The sequence below is a fragment of the Monodon monoceros genome, unplaced genomic scaffold (assembly GCF_005190385.1).
Source record: "Monodon monoceros isolate NGI ecotype Baffin Bay Population unplaced genomic scaffold, NGI_Narwhal_1 Super_Scaffold_13, whole genome shotgun sequence".
Classification (NCBI taxonomy): Eukaryota; Metazoa; Chordata; class Mammalia; order Artiodactyla; family Monodontidae; genus Monodon; species Monodon monoceros.
The window spans coordinates 12,207,546-12,227,849 of NW_021703769.1; the positions used below are offsets into that span (position 1 = coordinate 12,207,546).

A 20,304-nucleotide genomic window follows, 5' to 3' on the forward strand; every position below is an offset into this window, starting at 1 on the left:
CATGTCCAAAGCGTCTCCAATCGAAGAGAACTGCCTGCCCCTCATGGAGCTTATGTTTTAGAGGGAGGAACGGAATAAACAAGATAATTTCAAATTTGATAAGTGCTATGAGTCTTCTCATAGGATTTAAAAACAGAATGATGTGGCAGCAGTGACGTAGAATGTCAATGGGATGGCCAGAGGAGACCTCTAAACAAGTGACAATTGACTTGAATTTCAACAAGGAGACAGCTGTGGATCAGCCTGCAGACCGTTCCAGGAGGAGGGGATGCTAATAGCAAAGGCTCTGAGGCAGGACTGGGCTAGGCTGGGGCTTAAAAAAGAAAGTGGAGCATGGCAGGAGATGAAGTCAGGTCAGGAGGGGCCAGATGATGCAGGCCTCTTAAGCCAGTGTTATGTCTTAAGTGCACCCATTACAGGATGACCACCAAATTTATATTTTAAAAGGTCCACCAGTTGCTGCTTGGACTGTATGGGGGAAAGTCCTTGAAGCAGGGAGACCAGTGAGCAAGCTGCTGGAGGCATCCAGGAAAGACGTTAGGCCTGGACTAGGGTGAATAACAGTGCACGTGGAGAGAAGTGGACAGCTTCAGGATATATTTTAGAGGTAGAGCCCATAGGATCTTATGTCACACTGAGTGTGGGAGAGAGGAACCAATGGTGACTTATGGAAATCCCAACCCTCAGTTTTGGCCACCTCCTCTGCCTCCCTCAACAGGCTCAGCTGTCTCCCCTCAGAGCCCATCCCTTGGAATTGCTAGCTTGCTACTTCTGGGACTGAAAGTCATGCTATTTGGTCATCATTCGAGGAAACAAATATAGGAACAAAAGGATATAGGCACTGAGGACAGCAGAGCTCTCAGCCCGTGGTGACTCCGTCCAAACCTCTACACTAAGCGCTGACCAATCTCGAACATGGCTTCTAGCAACACAAGGCTGTGTCCCTAGGGTGACCCCAGTGTCCCCACCCCCTCACGACTGCCTGAGAAAACTCAGTGCCACCAGGAGAATTTACTGTTTTTTTCTAACCAAGATCTGAGGATGGGCTCCAACCTCCCTTTCTTAAAGCATTTACTGAAAAGGGCTTACAATTGTGAACTCCTTCCTCTGTCCTTTTGAGAGGTATATGTATCTCCTACACTTCAGGAATGTCCTTCTTAAGGACCTGAAAGCCCTTCCTTTGAAATGTAATCATCAGGAAGGTAGGGTCTCTGTCTCCCAGTCTCTATGGGAGGCTAGAAGCCTAACTTTGGTAATTCCCGGCTAGCAGACACTGCTGGCCTCATCACATTTACACTGACCAACCCTCTAACTTTTCACTTGAGCCCCTGTTCTTTCCTTACTCCCTCATTCTCCTTTTAAAACATCCAATCACCTCTGCACAAGTCCAGAATGAGCTCAGCTCTTTCCCCACCAGTAATTACAGAACAAAATCTGTTTTCACCACTTTAACAATGTCTGGCTGTGTTTATCTTTGACTGCACCCTGGCTACAGACATGTAAAAGCAACTCCTATGTATAAAATGTAAAAAGTTGCTCTGTTTGAGTAGAAGGGTTGTAGTTATAAGTTTTTGGTAAAGTTACTCAACCTCTCTCATCATAGTCCACAAACCCCACAAGATCTGACTCCTGCCAACCCGTTTGACTCATCACCTTCCTCTCTGCTTCCCTCCACCCTCACTCAGCTCAGCCACCCCACCTTCCTTTCTGTTCTTCCAAGCTCCAAGCTTATTCCTACCTCATTCCTACATGCTCTTCCCTCTTTGTCTGGAAGGCTCTTCTAGATCCTTGAAAGACTGGCTTTTCTGCACCTTCAGATTCCAGCTCAAATGTCACCTGTTCAAAGAGGCCTTCCACTCTTTTCCAAACAAAATTACCCACTCCTCACCACCCAATAACAAGACATTTAGGGTTGCCAGATTTAGCAAATGAAATACAGGACACCTGGTGCAACGTGAATTTCAGAAAAGCAATGCATGATTTTTTAGTATAAATATCGCATGGGACGTAGTTACACTAAAAAAATCATAGTGTTTATCTGAAATTCACATTGAATCAAGTGTCCTGTATTTTATCTGACAGCCCTACCTCCATTATATCATCTTCTCCACAGCATTTATCACTCCCTGCAATTGTCTCCTTTTTTTTTTGGCCGCGCTGTGAAGCATGCGGGATCTTAGTTCCCCAACCAGGGACCGAACCTGTGGCCCTTGCGTTAAGAGGCCAGAGTCTTAACCACTGGACTGCGGGGAAATCCCCAATTGTCTTTTTCAATTGTCCCCCCCACACCTGCCTAAGGACGCTATTAAAACAAGGACTTTCTCTAATTTACAGCTATACCCTCAGCACCTAGCACAGCGTAGCTGTTCAATAAATATTTGTTGAGTGTTGAATTAAATGCCCTATATAAATAGGTGAAGTCCATTGAGAAAGGTGTACATTATTAGGACACTGGTGGAAAAGATATATTTTCATCATCGCAGCAACAGTATAAGCAATCATCTTGATCATACTAGCCTGCTTTCCTGGACATCTTCCTCTAGTCCTGGGGAGAGCAACCCTGATGACTTAACAGTTTTTCATCTCCGAGAGCCAATCAGGAAGGAAGCTGGCTGGCATCTTGTGTCTGCCCAGCATCACTGCCCGTTTCTGTAGGAAGCCCTCAAGATGTGCCAAGGTTATCATGTCTGTGGACGTGGCTCCAGCGGGGTGCTCTCCCCTCACCCGTAGCACCCTCAAGAACTACAGGGGTTAGGGCCACAGAAAGGCTTGTGGGTCCTCTCTCTCCATCCTCTGTGGGGTGTGGGGGATCCATGAAGATTCCCTGGGGATCCCCATCCTCCCTCCCGCCACGTACACACACTCTTAGGTTTCCCACAACTGCTGCTGTGCTGGAAACCAAGGAAACTAATTCAGCCATTTTCAGGAGCTGGAACTGAGTATGCACGTAGTTTTCTTTCTTTCCAAACCCTGATGAAACAATGCATGTGCTGTATGGAAAGATTTTCTGAGAAAAGGAAGATACTCTTACATTTTATTTGGATTCAGAAGGCCATGGACACATCTGGCTGTGCTTGGAAAGAAGAAGTCTTCTTTGGGTTCTGTCTCACTTTTAAAGCCCAGCTGAGATGCAGAAAAGTGTTGACAGCTACAATTGAGACGTGTCAGATTGCTGTTTCTTACCTTTTTTTTAAAAGGAGGCACCTTTCTTTCTTGTGCACATGGTAGAAAATTCACATAGTACAAACAGCTTTTGGTCTTTCACTAATCAGGACATTAGCTGTAGATAATATATTGAATATTTAAGCCCTTTATGTTCTTATTTTTTAAATGTTCTTTATCTGATGTTCTCTGAGAGGCGTGTGAGTCTCCCGTCGTGGTTCTGGCTTTGTCATTGTTAAAGGGTACTTCAGTCAGCTTTTGATTTATAGTTTGAAGCTGTTAGGTGGATAAAGGGTTCCTGCCCTTTCTTCCTGATGAAGCCTACCATTTGATAATGTGAAATATTCCTCTTTGGCCCTTTCCAAGCTTTCCTCTTCCAATTCTTGTCTGGTATCAGTACGGTTGGACCTACTTTCTTTCTGTTAACAATTTCCTGGCTCTTCCCCTCCCCATTTTATTGAGATATAATTTTTTAAAATAAATGTATTCATTCATTTATTTTTGGCTGTGTTGGGTCTTCGTTGCTGTGCGCGGGCTTTCTCTAGTTGCTGCGAGCAGGAGCTACTCTTCGTTGCGGTGCACAGGCTTCTCATTGCGGTGGCTTCTCTTGTTGTGGAGCACAGGCTCTAGGCATGTGGGCTCAGTAGTTGTGGCTCGCGGGCTCTAGAGCACCAGCTCAGTAGTTGTGGCACGCGGGCTTAGTTGCTCCGTGGCATGCGGGTCTTCCTGGACCAGGTCTCAAACCCGTGTCCCCTGCATTAGCAGGCGGATTCTTAACTACTGCGCCACCAGGGAAGTCCTTGAGATACAACTGACATATCTTTCAGCATCCCTTTATTGCCAGAATTCTTTCATCCTTTTGTATCATGCTAGTTAAGTACATGGATTTGAGCCAGACTACCGAGGTTAAGACCCCAATGCCATCTGTGTGACACTGGGCAAGTTACTTATAACTTGGTTGCCTAATCTCTAAAATCCGGGTAATATTATTATTTTGCCTCAGGGTGGTAGTGAGGATCAAAGAGCCAATATAAACGAAGCCCACAAAAGGGCACCGGGGAAACAGCGCCCAACAGTGTTAGCTGTTATGACCATTTGTTATGACCGGTGGGAGTGTATTCTTGACGCCCTCCCATTGTCCCCAGTCCTCTGTTTTCCCAGGTGTGCTACTTTAGAGCTGGGCAAGCCTTCGGACCTTGGCCACTGTGCCTTAGAGGACTCCACGCTGGCCCTCCTCCAGCCACTCCCTGCCCACAGGCCAGGGGTCCACAGGCCAAGTGTGTTCCCTTCCGTGCTCACCCGAACCTGTGCCACCCCCTTTCAGACCACATTCCAGTCGTGAAGGACCCGGGAAGTCCCCACCCTCAGGCCCTGAGCTCTCTTCCAGGGTCTCTGGAAATCTCTTGCCTGGGTTACTTCTGAGAGCAAATACACAGCTGGCGTGAGCGCCTCTAAGCTGGAAGTGTGACTGGGGAGCAGCGTGTTCGCAGCTGTTTAAAAAAATAAATTTACTTATTTATTTTTGGCTGCGTTGGATCTTCGTTACTGCACGCGGGCTTTCTCTAGTTGCGGCGAGCGGGGGCTACTCCTCCTTGCGGAGCACGGGCTCTAGGCGCACGGGCCTAGCTGCTCCGCGGCATGTAGGATCTTCCCGGACCAGGTCTCGAACCTGTGTCCCCTGCACTGGCAGGAGGATTCTTAACCACTGTGCCACCAGGGAAGCCCCTGCAGCGGGTTTGACAGAGCTGGATATCCACACACACATTCAAAGCCCTGTGGTGCAAGTTGAGGCTTGAGGGGGGAGGAGAAAGGGTGCAGGACAAAGGCCAATTCTCCCCCCACTGCTCTGTTCTGGCATGGGGAACTCTGGGGAGCCTGAGAATTCAACTTTTGAACCTGGACTTGCAGGTATTACAAAGGTATTTATCAAGGAAGGAGGTTAGGGTCTGTTTTATTCGAAAGCTTATAGCTTGACATATAACTTTGAAATATGTAGACTTAACTGCGTGAGCCCACGGTTGTATTTCTGCCCCACAGCCAGCAGATGTCAGTAGTGGGCTGTGCTCTCTGCCCTCTGGAGCCAGTGCCACAATGATCTATCAATACATCCATCTGTCTGCTCTCCAGCACATTAAATAGCCCTTCCCTTGTGAGAGATCCCTCCTTAGGGAGGGACTGAAGGGAGCATCAATGATGCAGTGGAGGGAATTCCCTGGGAGTCCAGTAGTTAGGACTCTGAGCTTTCACTGCCAAGGGCCCGGGGTTTGGATCTCTGGTCAGGGAACCAGGATCCCGCAAACCACATGGCCCCCCGCGCCCTCCCCAAAAAAAGGTGTAGTGGAGGAGAGGGATGGGGACAGGAGGTGACAGCTCTCACAAGCACTGATAAGTGGTGTGCAGCAGTGGTTAAGAGGCAGGCTCTAGAGCCAGACTGCAGGGCATCAAATCTAGCTGTGTGGCCTTAGGCAAGTTCCTTGAACTCTCTGAGCCCCATGTTAAAAAATGGGGTGTGATGGGAATTCCCTGGCGGCCCAGTGGTTTGATCCCTGGTTGGGGAACTAAGATCCCACAAGTTGCACAGCCAAAAAAAAAAAAAAAATGGGGTGTGATGATGGTAGCTATCTTATGTCCTTATGGAGTGGTTGTGAGGATTAAAGGGGATAATATATGCAGAACAAATGCCTTGCACATTAAAAATCCAGTAAATGATCACTATTTGATCACTGCTCTGGTGCTATCACAGAAATGGAAAAAAAAAAAGGCTGAACAATGGCTGAAATGGCAAAGAGCATATCAAATGATCAACAGGGAAGACTAACAGAAGAAATGAAGTTCTCTTTCTCACCTCCTTTGGTGGAGAGAAAGGGGGAAGTAAGGCCGGCAAGAATCCAGGGAGTGTGGAGTTTCAAACCGGAGCCCTTTGAGCACCTTTGGAGTTGAGGACTGAGCATCTTCCTGAATGCTCTCAGCGGAAGCAGGTACCTAGTGCTAATTTCCACCATGGCAGGTATAGAGGGCAAGTGGGGTCTTTGGGTGGCAGCTTCCTCTTCAAGCTGAGCAAGGCAAATGGAGAGTGGAATTGCCAGCAACTCAAGAAAGCACAGGAAATTACCAAATTCCCCTGGGTTTGTGAACTGTCCCATGATCACCCTAGAATTTCCACTTAAAAAAAAAAAAATCCCTGGGCTTCCCTGGTGGCGCAGTGGTTAATCTGCCTACCAATGGAGGGGACACGGGTTCAAGCCCTGGTCTGGGAAGATCCCATATGCCGTGGAGCAACTAAGCCCGTGCGCCACATCTACTGAGCCTGCACTCTAGAGCCCGCAAGCCACAACTACTGAGCCCGTGTGCCACAACTACTGAAGCCCGTGCACCTAGAGCCCATGCTCCGCAACAAGAGAAGCCACTGCAATGAGAAGCCCACGCACCACAACGAAGAGTAGCCCCCGCTCACCGCAACTAGAGAAAGCCCGCGCGCAGCAACGAAGACCCAACACAGCCAAAAATAAATAAAATAAATTAAAAATAAATAAAAGAACTAAAAAAACATTTAAAAAATCCCTACATTCTTTCACCAAAAATTCACTGAATTTTATATCTGGTACTGTGTTCTGGTTGGTGAGACTGTCACAAACAAAACAGCCCTGGTTCCTGTCCCCACTCCATTCCCCCATTTCAGTGGGGGGAGACATATCAAACAGATCATTACAGATGGTGGTGAGCTCTGAGGAGGACACCAAGAAGGCACAAGGAGTTAGTGTCTCGGTTGAACCCAGGAGGAGGAACTAGCCATGAAGTAATCTAGAGAAAGCGCCCTCCAGGCAGAGGAACAGCATGGGCAAAGGCCGTGAGGCAGGAGCAAGTGTGGGACTCTAAGGAAGTCACGAATTCGTGCCTTTTTTAAAAAATTGGAGTATAGTTGATTTACAATGTTGTTAGCTTCAGGTGTACAGCAAAGTGATTCAGATATCTATATCTATAAATAGCTATATCTATATAAATATCTTTTTCATGTTCTTTTCCATTATCGGTTATTACAAGATCTTGAATGTAGTCCCCTGTGTTATACAGTAGGTCTTTATTGTTTATCTGTTTTACATATAGTAGTGTATATCTGTTAATCCCAAACTCCTAAATTATCCCTTCCTCCCCACCTTTCCCCTTTGATAACCGTAAGTTTGTTTTCTATGTCTGTGAGTCTATTTCTCTATTGTAAATAAGTTCATTTGTATAATTTTTTTTAGATTCCACATACAAGCGATATCATATATTTGCCTTTTTTTGTGTGACTTACTTCACTTGGTATGATAATCTCTAAGTTCATCCATGTTGCTGCAAATGGCATTATTTCATTCCTTTTTATGGCTAATATTCCTACACACACACACACACACACACACACACACACACACCCCACGTCTTCTTTATCCATTCATCTGTTGATAGACACTTAGGTTGCTTCCGTGTCTTGGCTATTGTAAATAGGGCTGCTGTGAACATTGGGGGTGCATGTATCTTTTTGAATTAGAGGTTTTGTCTTTTCTGGATATATGCCCAGGAGTGGGATTGCTGGATCACATAGTAACTCTGTCAAGTTTTTTAAGGAACCCCCATACTGTTCTCCATAGTGGCTGCACCAATTTACATTCCTACCAACAACATAAGAGGGTTCCCTTTTCTCCACACCCTCTTCAGCATTTACAAATTGGTGACGTTTAAGGTGTGTATTAAAGTGGACAAATGAAGGCACAAACCACAAGCGCTTACTGGCCCAACCTCGGCATCTGCTCGCTTCCTCTTACATCTTCTCTGCCGGTCACCGTCCCCTTCCCCGACTTCTCAATGCCTGTGCCAGTCTGGAAAGGCTCTGAGGGCACAGCCCCACCAAGGTAGTGTAAGAAATCTGATAATGATTGTTTCTAACTCAGGTGTTTGTAATATCCAAGCAGTTAAACTTACAAACAGAGGCCTTGGAACATCAGCTCCTCAGACACCAGGACTGTGTTCTGCTGGACGCCCTGCTGGGTTTCCCATCTCATCCACCACATCAACCGGCGCAGTGAGATGCAGTGTGGTTGGTGTGTGTGTACTCTGAAGACAGAGTCTGGGTCAGAATCCCAGCTCTGCCACTTCCCAACGGTGTGATTCCCCCCCTCGGTGGGCCTCTTGGGCCTCAGTGTCTTCATCTAATGCCGCGACCTTCATCATATGGTTGTGGTGAGGTTTAAAGGACTTCCTGTAGGCAAAGCACTTAGTAAGGTGTCTGGAGTGCTGTAAACATCAATAAATGTTAATGATGTTGGGATTTCCCTGGTGGCGCAGTGGTTAAGAATCCACCCGCCAATACAGGGGACACGGGTTCGAGCCCTGGTCCAGGAAGATCCCACATGCCGCGGAGCAACTAAGCCCGTGCGCCACAGCTACTGAGCCTGCGCTCTAGAGCCCGTGAGCCACAACTACTGAACCTGCGTGTCACAGCTACTGAAGCCTGTGTACCTAGAGCCCATGCTCCGCAACAAGAGAAGCCACTGCAATGAGAAGCCTGCGCACTGCAACGAAGAGCAGCCCCCGCTCGCCGCAACTAGAGAAAGCCCGCGCGCAGCAACAGAGACCCAACGACCCAACGCAGCCGAAAATAAGTAAATAAATTTAAAAATGATGTTAATTAACATCATTAATGTTAATGAATGAACGACATTGATAGCCTGCTCAGTGCTAATACCCCGAAAGGGCAGAAAGTTAGCACAAATCCTTCTACACAGAGTTCTTCCTTTTATGGATTTCCTTCTCATTTAGATCACCACAGAGCACTGAGTAGAGTTCCTGTGCTATACAATAGGTTCTCATTAGTTATCTATTTTATATATAGTATCAATAGTGTATATATGTAAATCCCAATCTCCCAATTCATCCCACCACCCCACTTTCCCCCTCGGTATCCGTATGTTTGTTCTCTACATCTGTGTCTCTATTTCTGCTTTGTAAATAAGATTGTCTATGCCAATTTTTTCAGATTCCACATATATGCATTAATATACGATATTTGTTTTCCTCTTTCTGACTTACTTCACTCTGTATATGACAGTCTCTAGGTCCCTCCACGTCTCTACAAATGACCCAATTTCGTTCCTTTTTATGGCTGAGTAACATTCCACTGTATCCATGTACCACATCTTCTTTATCCATTCCTCTGTTGATGGGCATTCAGGTTGCTTCCACATCCTGGCTATTGTAAATAGTGCTGCAATGAACGCTGGGGTGCACGCGTCTTTTTGAATTATGGTTTTCTCGGGGTATACGCCCAGGAGTGGGATTGTAGGTAGAGCTGATTCCCTTTGCTGTACAGTATAAACACAAATTTGTGAAGCAACTATACTCCAAAAAAAAAAAAAAGATATGAAAAGAACAGAACAAAAGAATTCTTCCTTCCAGCTTCCATGATCTGACCACTGGCCTCTCCTACAGCATGGTGCTTGGCTTTTCTCAGAAACCCATGCACTCTGGAGAAGGAAATCAATATGCCATTATTTAAGCTCAAATTCACTCAAGCTAAGGAGTTTATTAGAACATATGGGTATTTCTTGGACATAAATCAAGATAAATTCTTAAGGCAAATCTGAACTAGGTTAAAGGAGACGAGGCTATACAAGCTTCATGTAAAGACTGGGAGTCTCTGGGAAAGATGAAAATTGACTATTATATAAAATTATCCTCTGAGGCTCAATCATCAGTTGAGTACCAGATAAGGTTGGCTTGGGTCTAGAAATAGGCATTTTAAAAAATACTGAAATCGTTTTTGCCGGAAGCCTTGGGGAGTCCCCGTCCCTGTCCCTCCTCCTCTCGCTGTGGGCATGCAGCTGCATTTACTGAGCTGGACGCTCCTAAGATGTGATACAAATCACTAACCCAAGGACAACTTAGATTTCTTAAACTGGACAACAGGCATGTTACACAGGTTTGCAAAAATTCCGGGGAACCACTCTGGTCCTCTGAAAAAGGAAACGTACTTTTTGCCTAAAATGTGTTCCAGTCTGTTGGCAGGGTACAAATGCAGAATAATGCTAAAATTACCTTTCAAAATGCTTAGGGGGGGTGGGATGAATTGGGAGATTGGGACTGACACACATACACTACTATGCATAAAACAGATAACTAATGAGAACCTACTGTATAGCACAGGGAACTCTACTCAATGCTCTGTGGTAACCTAAATGGGAAGGAAATCTAAAAAAGAGTGGATATATGTGTACGTATGACCGATTCACTTTGCTGTACGGTAGAAACTAACAGAACACTGTAAAGCAATTACACTCCAATAAAAATTAATTTTAAAAAAGCTTAAATAAGTAGCACTTGAAGTAAGGTGGAGCTGGCCCTTCCCTAACCAGTGACCTCAGCATGCCCTCCATAGGGGCGAGCAGAAAGACTTTTTTTTTTAACAGGAAGGCCAAAGAAAGCTGAAAGTATCTGCCACAAAGGGACTTTTAGGTCCTGTAACACATGCTGAAGGAGCCCTGTTACTCAGAAGAAAGAAGTCACTTTAGTTCAGGGTGTTTCAACCTTGGCACTACCGACATTGGGGCTGGGTTATTCCTTGTGGAGCGGGGGGTCGGGCTGTTTGTTAGCCTCTACTCACTAGATGCCAGTAGCACAGCCACTCCCACCCCGTTGTGACAACCAAACATGTCTTCAGACCTTGCCAAGTGTCCCCCGTGTTCCCCGGGGGCAGAACTGAAAACCACTGGTTGGCAGCAGGTTGAAAACCACTGCTCTAGGTAAAACTCAGGTGCTATCTGCTCTGAAGAGATAAAGACACTTCAGAAAACTTTTCCGAAAGAAAGCACTGTCCCTTTGTTCTTCCCTGGAAGCACCTGAAATGTGGCACCAGAGAGAGATGTTTTATACCAGTGAATTAATAAAGACGACCATGTATTAGTCAATTTCACCAGTGGATTTTTTTTTTTTTTTTCTGGCCATGCCGCGTGGCACGTGGGATCTTAGTTCCCCTACTAGGGATCGAACGCGTGCCCCCTGCAGTGGAAGAGCGGAGTCCTAAACACTGGATCGCCAGGGAATTCCCAGCAGTGGATTATTTTAAATATAATCATGATTTACAACTTTACATATTTCAGAAGGAGTGGATTCTGCGCTTGGAGGCAGGAAAGGCAAGGTTAGAGCTCACTGTCTTCCTAGGCCAGCTCCCTGTGTGAACCTCAGAATCGTGTCCGGCTCAGTGCCCACTTGGCTTACCTGTGAGTCTTCCTCTGCGATCTCGCCTTCAGTGCCAGCAGGAGGAGATGTCTGTCTTTCTTGGGAACTAACCCACTGGTCAAACTAATTAATGAGATAAAGAAGAATCTGCTCATGACCTCATAACTGGATATTCTTCCCTTTCACAGGGGGGAGGAAAGTGAATGAAGGGAATTTTACTTAAAAAAATTAAAACCCACAATTAATATTCTCCCATTAATAATTATAATAGTTAAACATAAAGACCAAATTTGACCACCAATACCTGCCACAAGAACAAACTAACCCAAAACTTGATATACGTTATCAAGTTTGATATAAATAATGGCTTGATATACATTAATTACTACATTAAAAGCAGCTTTACTTTTTAAAACTTTATTGATTTACCACCTGATTAAAGCATGGGATATTTATTTTAACAGTATTATACATAATATTTTCACATAGAAAACTTTACATAGCATTTCGTATTATATAATTCTGCTTATTCTTTCAAAAATGTATACATCCATTGGGCAAGGAATGCTTTTCATTAAATTACCAATATTAAATGCACTTAATCATCGTGTATAGATTAAACAAAAGAAGCTATTAACTAACTTTTAGGCATTTTTAAGGAGGTAAAACATACATTTGCACATAAAGAAATATTTGATGCAAATATGCAGATAAAATTTTTTAAAAATTAGAACACTGAGAAAAACTACACTTTTGATGAGTGTCTTTTTTTGAGAGCAAGGATTTCCATATATAGTCATTCTTTTAAATATTCAGCTTTGGTTTCTTTGTTTCCCAAACTACAAAGCTGCCAATAGCAAAACTCCAAGATTTCACATGAGTTCAAGCTATATCTACTTTAACACAAATACTAAAACAGAATTCAGAAAATGCAGTATTAAGGATCCAGCTTCTATTTAAACCAATACCCATTTGCATCATAACAACAAACGTCTGAATGAGATGGCCATACTTGCATTTGTCAGCAGGTTCCTTTAATAACTATAAAGACTACTAAATGTATAGCCATAATCACAAAAGAATGACAAGAAAGTTTAGGGTTTTTTTTTTTTTTTTTTTTGCATTTTGTACAAAAGTCACCTCTCAGAGGAAAATGTTGTTTCCAGATATTATTATACAATTTCCACTATGTGTGTTCTTTGCTTGTATGTGAGGAGTAACAGGGAAAAGGTGTATCTGAGGTGTAAAGACGCGTATTAGAAATAAAATTTCCCATCCACCGTTTGTTGTTAAGATGCCAAAGCTGGTGATCTCCCTAAAGGACAACGAAGAAAAACAAAACTGCTCAAAGCAGCAGTACTGTAACAAACAAAAACTTCTCCAGAGACTCAGCACAAAAAATCAACACTTAAAGCATGCTGAGAAAGAAATAAGGCCTTGGAAATGTGTCGCTCTTCTCCATAACCCTGTGAATGAATGGCCCCTGGCCCAGTGCTGCAGGGTCACCACACCCCTTTCACTGGTGTGTGAGTGGCACAAGCCACGTTCACCGTGAGCTAGAATAGATTCATCACAAAAGAGAACTCAGGTTGAATGACTTACTACTGAAGTAAGGGATTTCCTCTGTACCGACAAGAAAAATCACCCTAAATGGTTTTACATCCAGTCTCTAAAAGGTCTATGCTGGTACAATTCAAATGCCTTATTCAGAATATAGAATCTTTTAAAAAACACAGCTGAAAAGAAATTCAAACCTGAATGTTTCGGGAAGTGACAAAACATGCTTACACATTTCCTACTCTGCGAGAGGGGGCAAAAATGAAAGAGAAGGCAGGAACACATGGGCGAAGTCTTGCAGTCACATTCAGTGAAGAAAACGTCACATGAGAACCTCAAAAGGAAAGGAAAAATCTCCACCTAGGGACGCAGCTGGACAGAAAATGTAAGTATGAACAAACCCGCATGCTCCACATTTATACCTTTAGTGCAAATGTCAATGGAGACAGCTGACTTGCGGAGGCTGTGACCACCACAGTACCAGCGAGGACATCTCAGCGTGTGGGGTCCATGCTTCAGGGTAAAGATGTAACGGATTCCAGGACCAGGATGTCAAACGTGCTAACCTTTTCCATTCACAGTAAAATATTTAGCAGGTCCTTTCCTGCTAAATTCCGTAGCCCCTCTTCTCTCATGTATGTAAATAATGTAAAAACCTAAACCTGCTCTTTTTTTTCTTTGGTAGAGAAATTAAAACACTTTTGAGGAAAGAAGAAAGTAGACAGAGTACTACTGCTGGCCAAAACCAAACATTGCTCAAGGCCGTTAGAACACAAAAAATGTAAGAAATCGGTCTCTTAGTAAACAAAAGCACCAGAAATCCTTCTCTCTAAAGAAAAACTATCCGATTGTTTAGATAGGTTCCCAACTTACTAACTTCTAAGGCACCAGAGTTGACATCAATACAACCCAATTTACAGGACTACAGGGAGTAGGGAGCAGTCTCCACGCGTTAATAACTCTGCAACGCTTCTAACGCTGAGTGCTGCTCTCGGTGAGCAGGGGATGAGAGGGCAGAGATGAAGCCTGCGTTCTTTCTCACTGACTCAGAATAAGATTCAGCTCCCAAATCTACTGCTTGCAGGCCTCGGGCTGTACTCCTAGACCGCCAGCTTCTACACAGGCTGCACAGAGTTCAGTTCTCCTGCAGCTGAGAGTACTGCACCGTCATTACCGTGATAGGGACCCAGAATCTAACCCTTCCAAAGAACTCAGCTCCTTGGTTCAAATTAATGGAAGCACTGAACACAGGCCACCTCCTGCCAAGGTCATGGTCAGCTGTGCTGGCCCACAACAGCACAGGTCTGCTCGGGTTCAACCCATGACACGTAGCTGGGGGAGGCTCACAGGAGCCACCCTTCTCACGCAGAGCCCCCAGCCCCTCTCTCTGGAGGGACCTTGCGTGGGGACTGTGCCCAAGCAGGGACACTAGCCACTGGTACACTCACTATCCCGAGGTACAAAGAAAAGGGTTACTCAGATATAAATTAATTCTCTTAAATTACTACTTCACTTTTGCTACTGCTTCATATATTAGATGGACGATGTACTCTGGAAAGTTTAATACCCTCCACAATACCTACTTCATTGAGGACTAGTCATCTTCATTCAATTGTTGACTTTTTCCTGTAGACTTTTTCTCCCCCAGTTACTAAAACAGGGAGAGCCAGGAGGTACTACATTTGTTTTGTAAAACTTGCAAGCTCTTAATTCTAACTTAATTACTAAACTCTGCCTTCAATCAAATCCTCAGTAATATCTTTTTTGTCAAATGCTTTAAAAATCACCCAGACGTTAACGAAACAGAAAAACCCAAAAAACCCAACCCTTTTCCCCCTACCTTTCCCCAAACTAATATAACTACAGTTGACTCACAACTGACAAAAACACTCAAACTTCTCTAGCACACTCAAACAACAAAAGATCCCAGCATATTTTAGGTGGCACTTAGCCGTTACAAGAAATTTTATTAACATACTCTCTAATAATCACGAACCTATACAGCTATGCTCAGTATCTTCAAGGAGAGCGACTTCCTCTGACAGAACATCTACAGCCAATCGTGGGACTTTGCTTGAGAATGACGGCAAGTGCAATGACAGATGTGACAGGCAGTTCAATCGGTAAAGTGGAATGACAGAGATGAGACAGACTCCCCACCTACTGTGTTAACTGGGTGCGCAACTGTTTAGGGAAACACCACAACGCCTCAGTCGGGGACTCTGATGGAACCATCTTTATCCAGGCCACGCTGAGCTCCAGGATGCCGACTTTCTATGGTCTGACCCTTCCCGAGATGTGCCAGGCAGAGGCGGCGTGGTGACAGTGCTGCAGACCTGCAGCAGTGGCCCGGAGGGGCCAGGGCTACCATACTGGTGATGGGGTCCCTGGTACCTGGGATGGCTCTTCTGGAATCCATATCTTATACACAACACCTATCCTTAGGAAGAACTTCCGCAGAACTGCTCGGAGCTCAGGAATCAGGTCAAACTGCATAATTTCACACAAGTAGGGGTAGTACATTGAAGCATGTGCTTTAAACTTGAGGTGGGAGAAACAGAGAGAGAGAAAATTAGACATGGAACTATTTTTTGGCACTAGTTTTTCAAAAGTATTCATCTCACCCTGGAACTTCTTGCAAATAATATTGGTGTTTTTTCTGGCTATTAGAAAGTAGGTGCAAAAAATTTGTAAATTAAAACTTCTTTTAATTATATTTAACTCCTAACACAAACTATTTGGGGACAACCTTGCTACCAAAGTCAACTTTCATTTTAGTAAATCAAGTTTCCAGTTCTAAACCAGTGTTTCACAATCTCAACCCTCCCTTCCAACAAAGCCACACTGAAAATCACGGTAGCTGTTTAACAGCAACCTGCCCGGCTTCAACTTCAGCCTTTCTCCACTGAGGCTCTTTGAGAGAAAAAGCCCCAATAACCCCAGGCGCCCATTGTTTGTAATTAATTAACTTCTCTCTGATGCATCTAGAATGGTGCTAGTTATGTAACCATCCTTGGAAGAATGAGGAAAGTAGTTACTTCAAAGTCTCAATGAAAAGCCAACCCAAATCCCTGTGGAGACATTACTTGTTTATACCTTTTCATCATTTATTTTGAGGGTTTTTGTTAGAAGTAACAACAGGAGACTTGTCCACGCCTCCCGATGGCTTTCAGAGTTCACCGTGATGAAGTAGGCCAGCGCCTCGCTGCACACACTAGAAGAATCAGAGGGGGGTTGCGGGGGGCGATGTCAAATAAAAGAGGAACATCTCACATTTCACTGGAGTGAAGAACTCTTTACTCTTTTATTATTCATTTATTTTTAAAAAATCTTTTGGCTGCGCTGTGCAGCATGTGGGATCTTAGTTCCCCAACCAGGGACTGATCCCATGGCCCCTGCTGGAAGCATGGAGTCTTAACCACTGGACCGTCAGGGAAGTCCCAAGCACTCTTTATTCTTGCAATGAGTATTTAGTGAACACCTGCTCTGGCTGTGCCATCTTGAACAAATCCCTGAGCCTCAGTTTGCTCAGCTGTAAAATGGGAATAAATAACTGTACCAAACTCAAGGGGCTGCTGTGAAGATGAAATGAATTAAGTACATTAAACGTTAGTCCAGCACAGGCCTGGCGTGTGGCTCAATCAGGGTTTGCAGCACAATCAGCAGAAGAGCCTGTTACCCACAGTTAACCATGAACTGTCTTTCTTTTCCCACATCGCACACAACGGCTATTTTTAAAACATGTTGTGCTAAAAACATTTATGTATCTCCTTTAGAGAAACTTTATGAGACTATATAGGTAGTTCTCTTTTGGGCTTGATGTAAATTGAAATGAGCTGCTGATGTCCTCTTTAATTAATTCATTTTTCAGTTTATGACTTGTCATATATTCTCATTGCAAGACGACTGAAAAGTGCAAAAAATTATAGAAGAGAAAAAAATTCCCATAATTCCGTCATCCTAAGAGACACATAACAATATTCTAGAATAGGAAATATTCCAGTTTTTTTGTCTGTGATTTTTAAAAAACATTACTGAAAAACCACAAGTATATATGGTTTTATATCCTGCTTTTTTGTGGTGAAACTTGTATTATGAGCATGTTCCCACATCAAGGAAAATTATTTTTTAAAAACTCCATTTAAAAAAAAGTTTTATTTTTGGGGGGCCACGCTGTGCAGCTTGTGGGATCTCAGTTCCCTGATCAGGGATTGAACCTGGGCCACGGCAGTGAAAGCCCGGAATCCTAACCACTAGGCCACCAGGCAACTCCCCAAAACTTCATTTTTAAAGGCTGCATAATATTCTATCATAGGATATACCACAATGTAGTTATCCATTCCACAGCTGAGCTGCTTTAAGTGTTTTCTCTTTATAAGTAAGTCTGCAATGAATGTTCTGTGTGGGAATCCTGATTCCCTAACAGTGGATTACTGAGTCAAAGAAAGAGACTGAACCCTTTAAGGCTCTTGATATATATATAATGCCCCCTGATTTCCAGAAATTGGAGAGTGAGTGTCTTTGTCTCGTGTTTGCCAGCACTGCATGTTAATGTTTTCAAATCTTAAAGGAGCAAAAGGGGGCTTAGACACAGCATCTTGCTCACAGTTGCCCAAGAAACTGGGTGGCAAAGATCTAGTTCTTTGCAGGGGGCTCTCTCAATGCCATCCACTGCCGGCCCATGGCTGCATTTCCACACAAAGTAAGTACATCCTGGTACCCACGCGATTCTAATATGTTCCTCTTGGGAAGAAGGAATGGTGGGATGTTAGAGCTGACAGTGCTCTAAAGAGGACCCAGTCAGGACTTCAATCCAGGCTGGATGACTCTGAGCTCAGAGCACTTTTCCCTGCCTATGTTTCTGTGCTTTAAATAACGTTGAATGGAAGAAATGAGGCCCTGCCCTCTTCAGGGCATTAAGAAAAGTGAAATAGAAGAACCAGATAGGATGAAAAAACAAAAAGGAAAACAGTTGGTGAGGGTGTCAGCATATAGGTATTTTTCTCCTACTCTTTCAAGTCACAGTATTGTTATGAAGCATCTGTGTATTACAGGTAAGAAATTTAATCAGAAATCATTCTTCTTACGTTAGAAGTCGCTGCTGTATTTCTTCCCAGGAATCCCTGCGGTTCTCATCGACATACATTCGAAACAGGATCCTCAAACAACAGGCCAGGCTGCTGGTTTCTTGTTTTAGAAGGTTGGGTTTAGACTTGCCCTTAAAACCTGGAGATCAGATATAGTCGTATAAATAGTGCACACTTCCAGGGTAATGCTGAGAAATCACGTGGGAAACTAATTGAGTTACTTTAGGAAATACTGAAAGATCTCACATTTTTAATACGGCTCAACTGTGATACCAGACGAGGCAACCCTGACATCTCATCCTCCCCACAAGATACACTTTGCTCAACACCCTGAGCTGTTCTCCATTTAGACCCTGCTCACTGGCTGGTGAAGCCATTCATTTCATCTTCTCAAGTGTAACAGCTTTTAAGAATTCTAGAATGTCTCTGACTTGCTAGATTTTTTTCACAAACCACATACAAGAACATGTCTTGTTTCTGTTTTGAGAACCAACATGATAATTATTTTATTTTTCTAGCCTTCCAAATTAGACCCTCCATTAGAGCATTTTATCATTTGAAAAAAGGACCACTGCCCTCGATGAAAACTGCACAGCAGCTCCTGAAATAGCTCCTCAGTGTGTCTCTGTCATCTCTTCTCCCTCTGCCAATCCATCCCACACACATCAGCCAGAACAATCTTCCATAAGTATTCTTTCCTCTGTATCTCATCCCTGAAGAACAGTTTTCTTAAACAAAGCAATACCAATCTGCCACAGAGATGTGTAAACCACTCTTATAAGCAAAATCTTTTTTTTGGCCGTGCCACGCAGCATGTGGGATCTTAGTTCCCCGACCAGGGATCGAGCCTGTGCCCCCTGCAGCAGAAGTGCAGAGTCCTAACCACTGGACCACCAGGGAAGTCCCTAAGCAAAATCTTATTATAGGCAAAGACATAAAATACCTAGATAGTTTAAAGCTATAGAGAAAAATGACATTTAAAAATTATGGATTAAAACAGGCATTTGGGTAGAAAATTCAAGTAATTGGTAACAATACAAGAATTATATAAAGTATCACTTTTGTACACAGTTCACAAAATGAGACTCCTACCATCACCCCTGCACATACATGTGTGTCTACATGCACACACATATCACTCACTTCCAGGACTTATATATTTATTTGTACAGGTGGGAGAGAAAACCCCTAAAAGCCTCAAAAAAATGTATGAATGCTTTTGTTGCTCCTAGATGACCACACTTTTTATATCATCATACTTAACTTTACATACATTTATTTAGGCTGCGCCAGGTCTTAGTTGAGGCATGTGGAATCTTTTAGTTGTGGCATGCGTGCTTCTTAGTTGTGGCATGCAGACTCTTAGTTGCAGCATGCATGTGGGATCTAGTTCCCCAACCAGGGATTGAACCCGGGCCCCCTGCATTGGGAGTGTGGAGGCTTAGCCACTGGACCACCAGGGAAGTCCCTAACTGTACCATCTTAACCTAATGTAAAATTTCTTGCCCTTGCTAGATCAATTAAACTCTCCCAATTCATTTTTCCATCAAATACTTACTGAGAGTCTCCCGTGTGCCAGACAATATTCCTGGTACTAGGATGAAATTTCCCTTCTCTCTCCCTCAAGCATGAAATATCTGGTAAGTTATTCCAGCTGTGTGTACCATGCCAGGAATTTTCCAAAGGCTTTAATGTTTTAGGACAGTGACCAGTGTGACCACCTGTCCCATCTGCTGTGCTTCCTCCCTTACCTGCTCGCCATAGGACAGTCCGCTGCTCGTAATTGGAGTTGAAGGCCTTTGAGAATGAATGGGACTCCTGTAAGCAGTCTAAGAGCTTGAAGAGGTGCTGGGAAGACATGCACTTATACATGCCCTGGTCCTCTGTCTCTATATGGATATCTGCATCCAGCGTGTCTTGCTACAGAGGGGAGAATAAGAGAGCTAAGTAAAGAAGATGGAATGGTTTTGGACACTGTGGTATCAGACAGAGATCATCATAACTCTCCAGAAGTCCTCCTCTCTGTAAGGTACACTTCATTCCTCAATACCTGGAAATGTTTTCCATTTAGACTCTGCTCACTGGCTGGTGAAAGAATATGCTGAGCTCTTGCATGACGGCAGGCCTTGCTGGCCAGAGTTTCAGTTTTGTCAGTACTGCCTTCATTGCATGAACAGGAGTGTGTACTTCTCCAATTATTTCACTACAGGATTGCACTGTCCTCTTTTTATTTTATAAAGAAATTGGAAAATGAGAAAATCAAACTGTAGTGCACGTGATAGAAGGT

At 43.9% G+C, this 20,304-nt stretch overlaps 1 protein-coding gene and 1 non-coding gene across 5 annotated transcripts in view; both read right to left on the bottom strand.

Annotated features, from left to right (window-relative positions):
* Positions 1-12,448: 12,448 nt before the first annotated feature.
* ARFGEF2 (ADP ribosylation factor guanine nucleotide exchange factor 2) overlaps positions 12,449-20,304 on the bottom strand; it is a 98,631-nt gene continuing 90,775 nt past the window's right edge. For 2 of the 4 annotated variants that reach the window (XM_029220125.1, XM_029220124.1), the window contains 4 exons: positions 19,769-19,937; positions 18,018-18,156; positions 16,027-16,144; positions 12,449-15,471 (listed from right to left, as the gene is read on the bottom strand). In XM_029220125.1, coding sequence (XP_029075958.1) covers positions 15,295-15,471; positions 16,027-16,144; positions 18,018-18,156; positions 19,769-19,937 — 603 coding nt within the window. In that variant the 3' untranslated portion in view covers positions 12,449-15,294. The remainder of the gene's footprint in view (positions 15,472-16,026; positions 16,145-18,017; positions 18,157-19,768; positions 19,938-20,304) is intronic. The other 2 variants (XM_029220127.1, XM_029220126.1) reach the window with 1 other exon arrangement.
* TRNAR-UCU lies at positions 18,845-18,917 on the bottom strand. Its single transcript has one exon. It is a non-coding gene; the product is annotated as a tRNA-Arg (tRNA).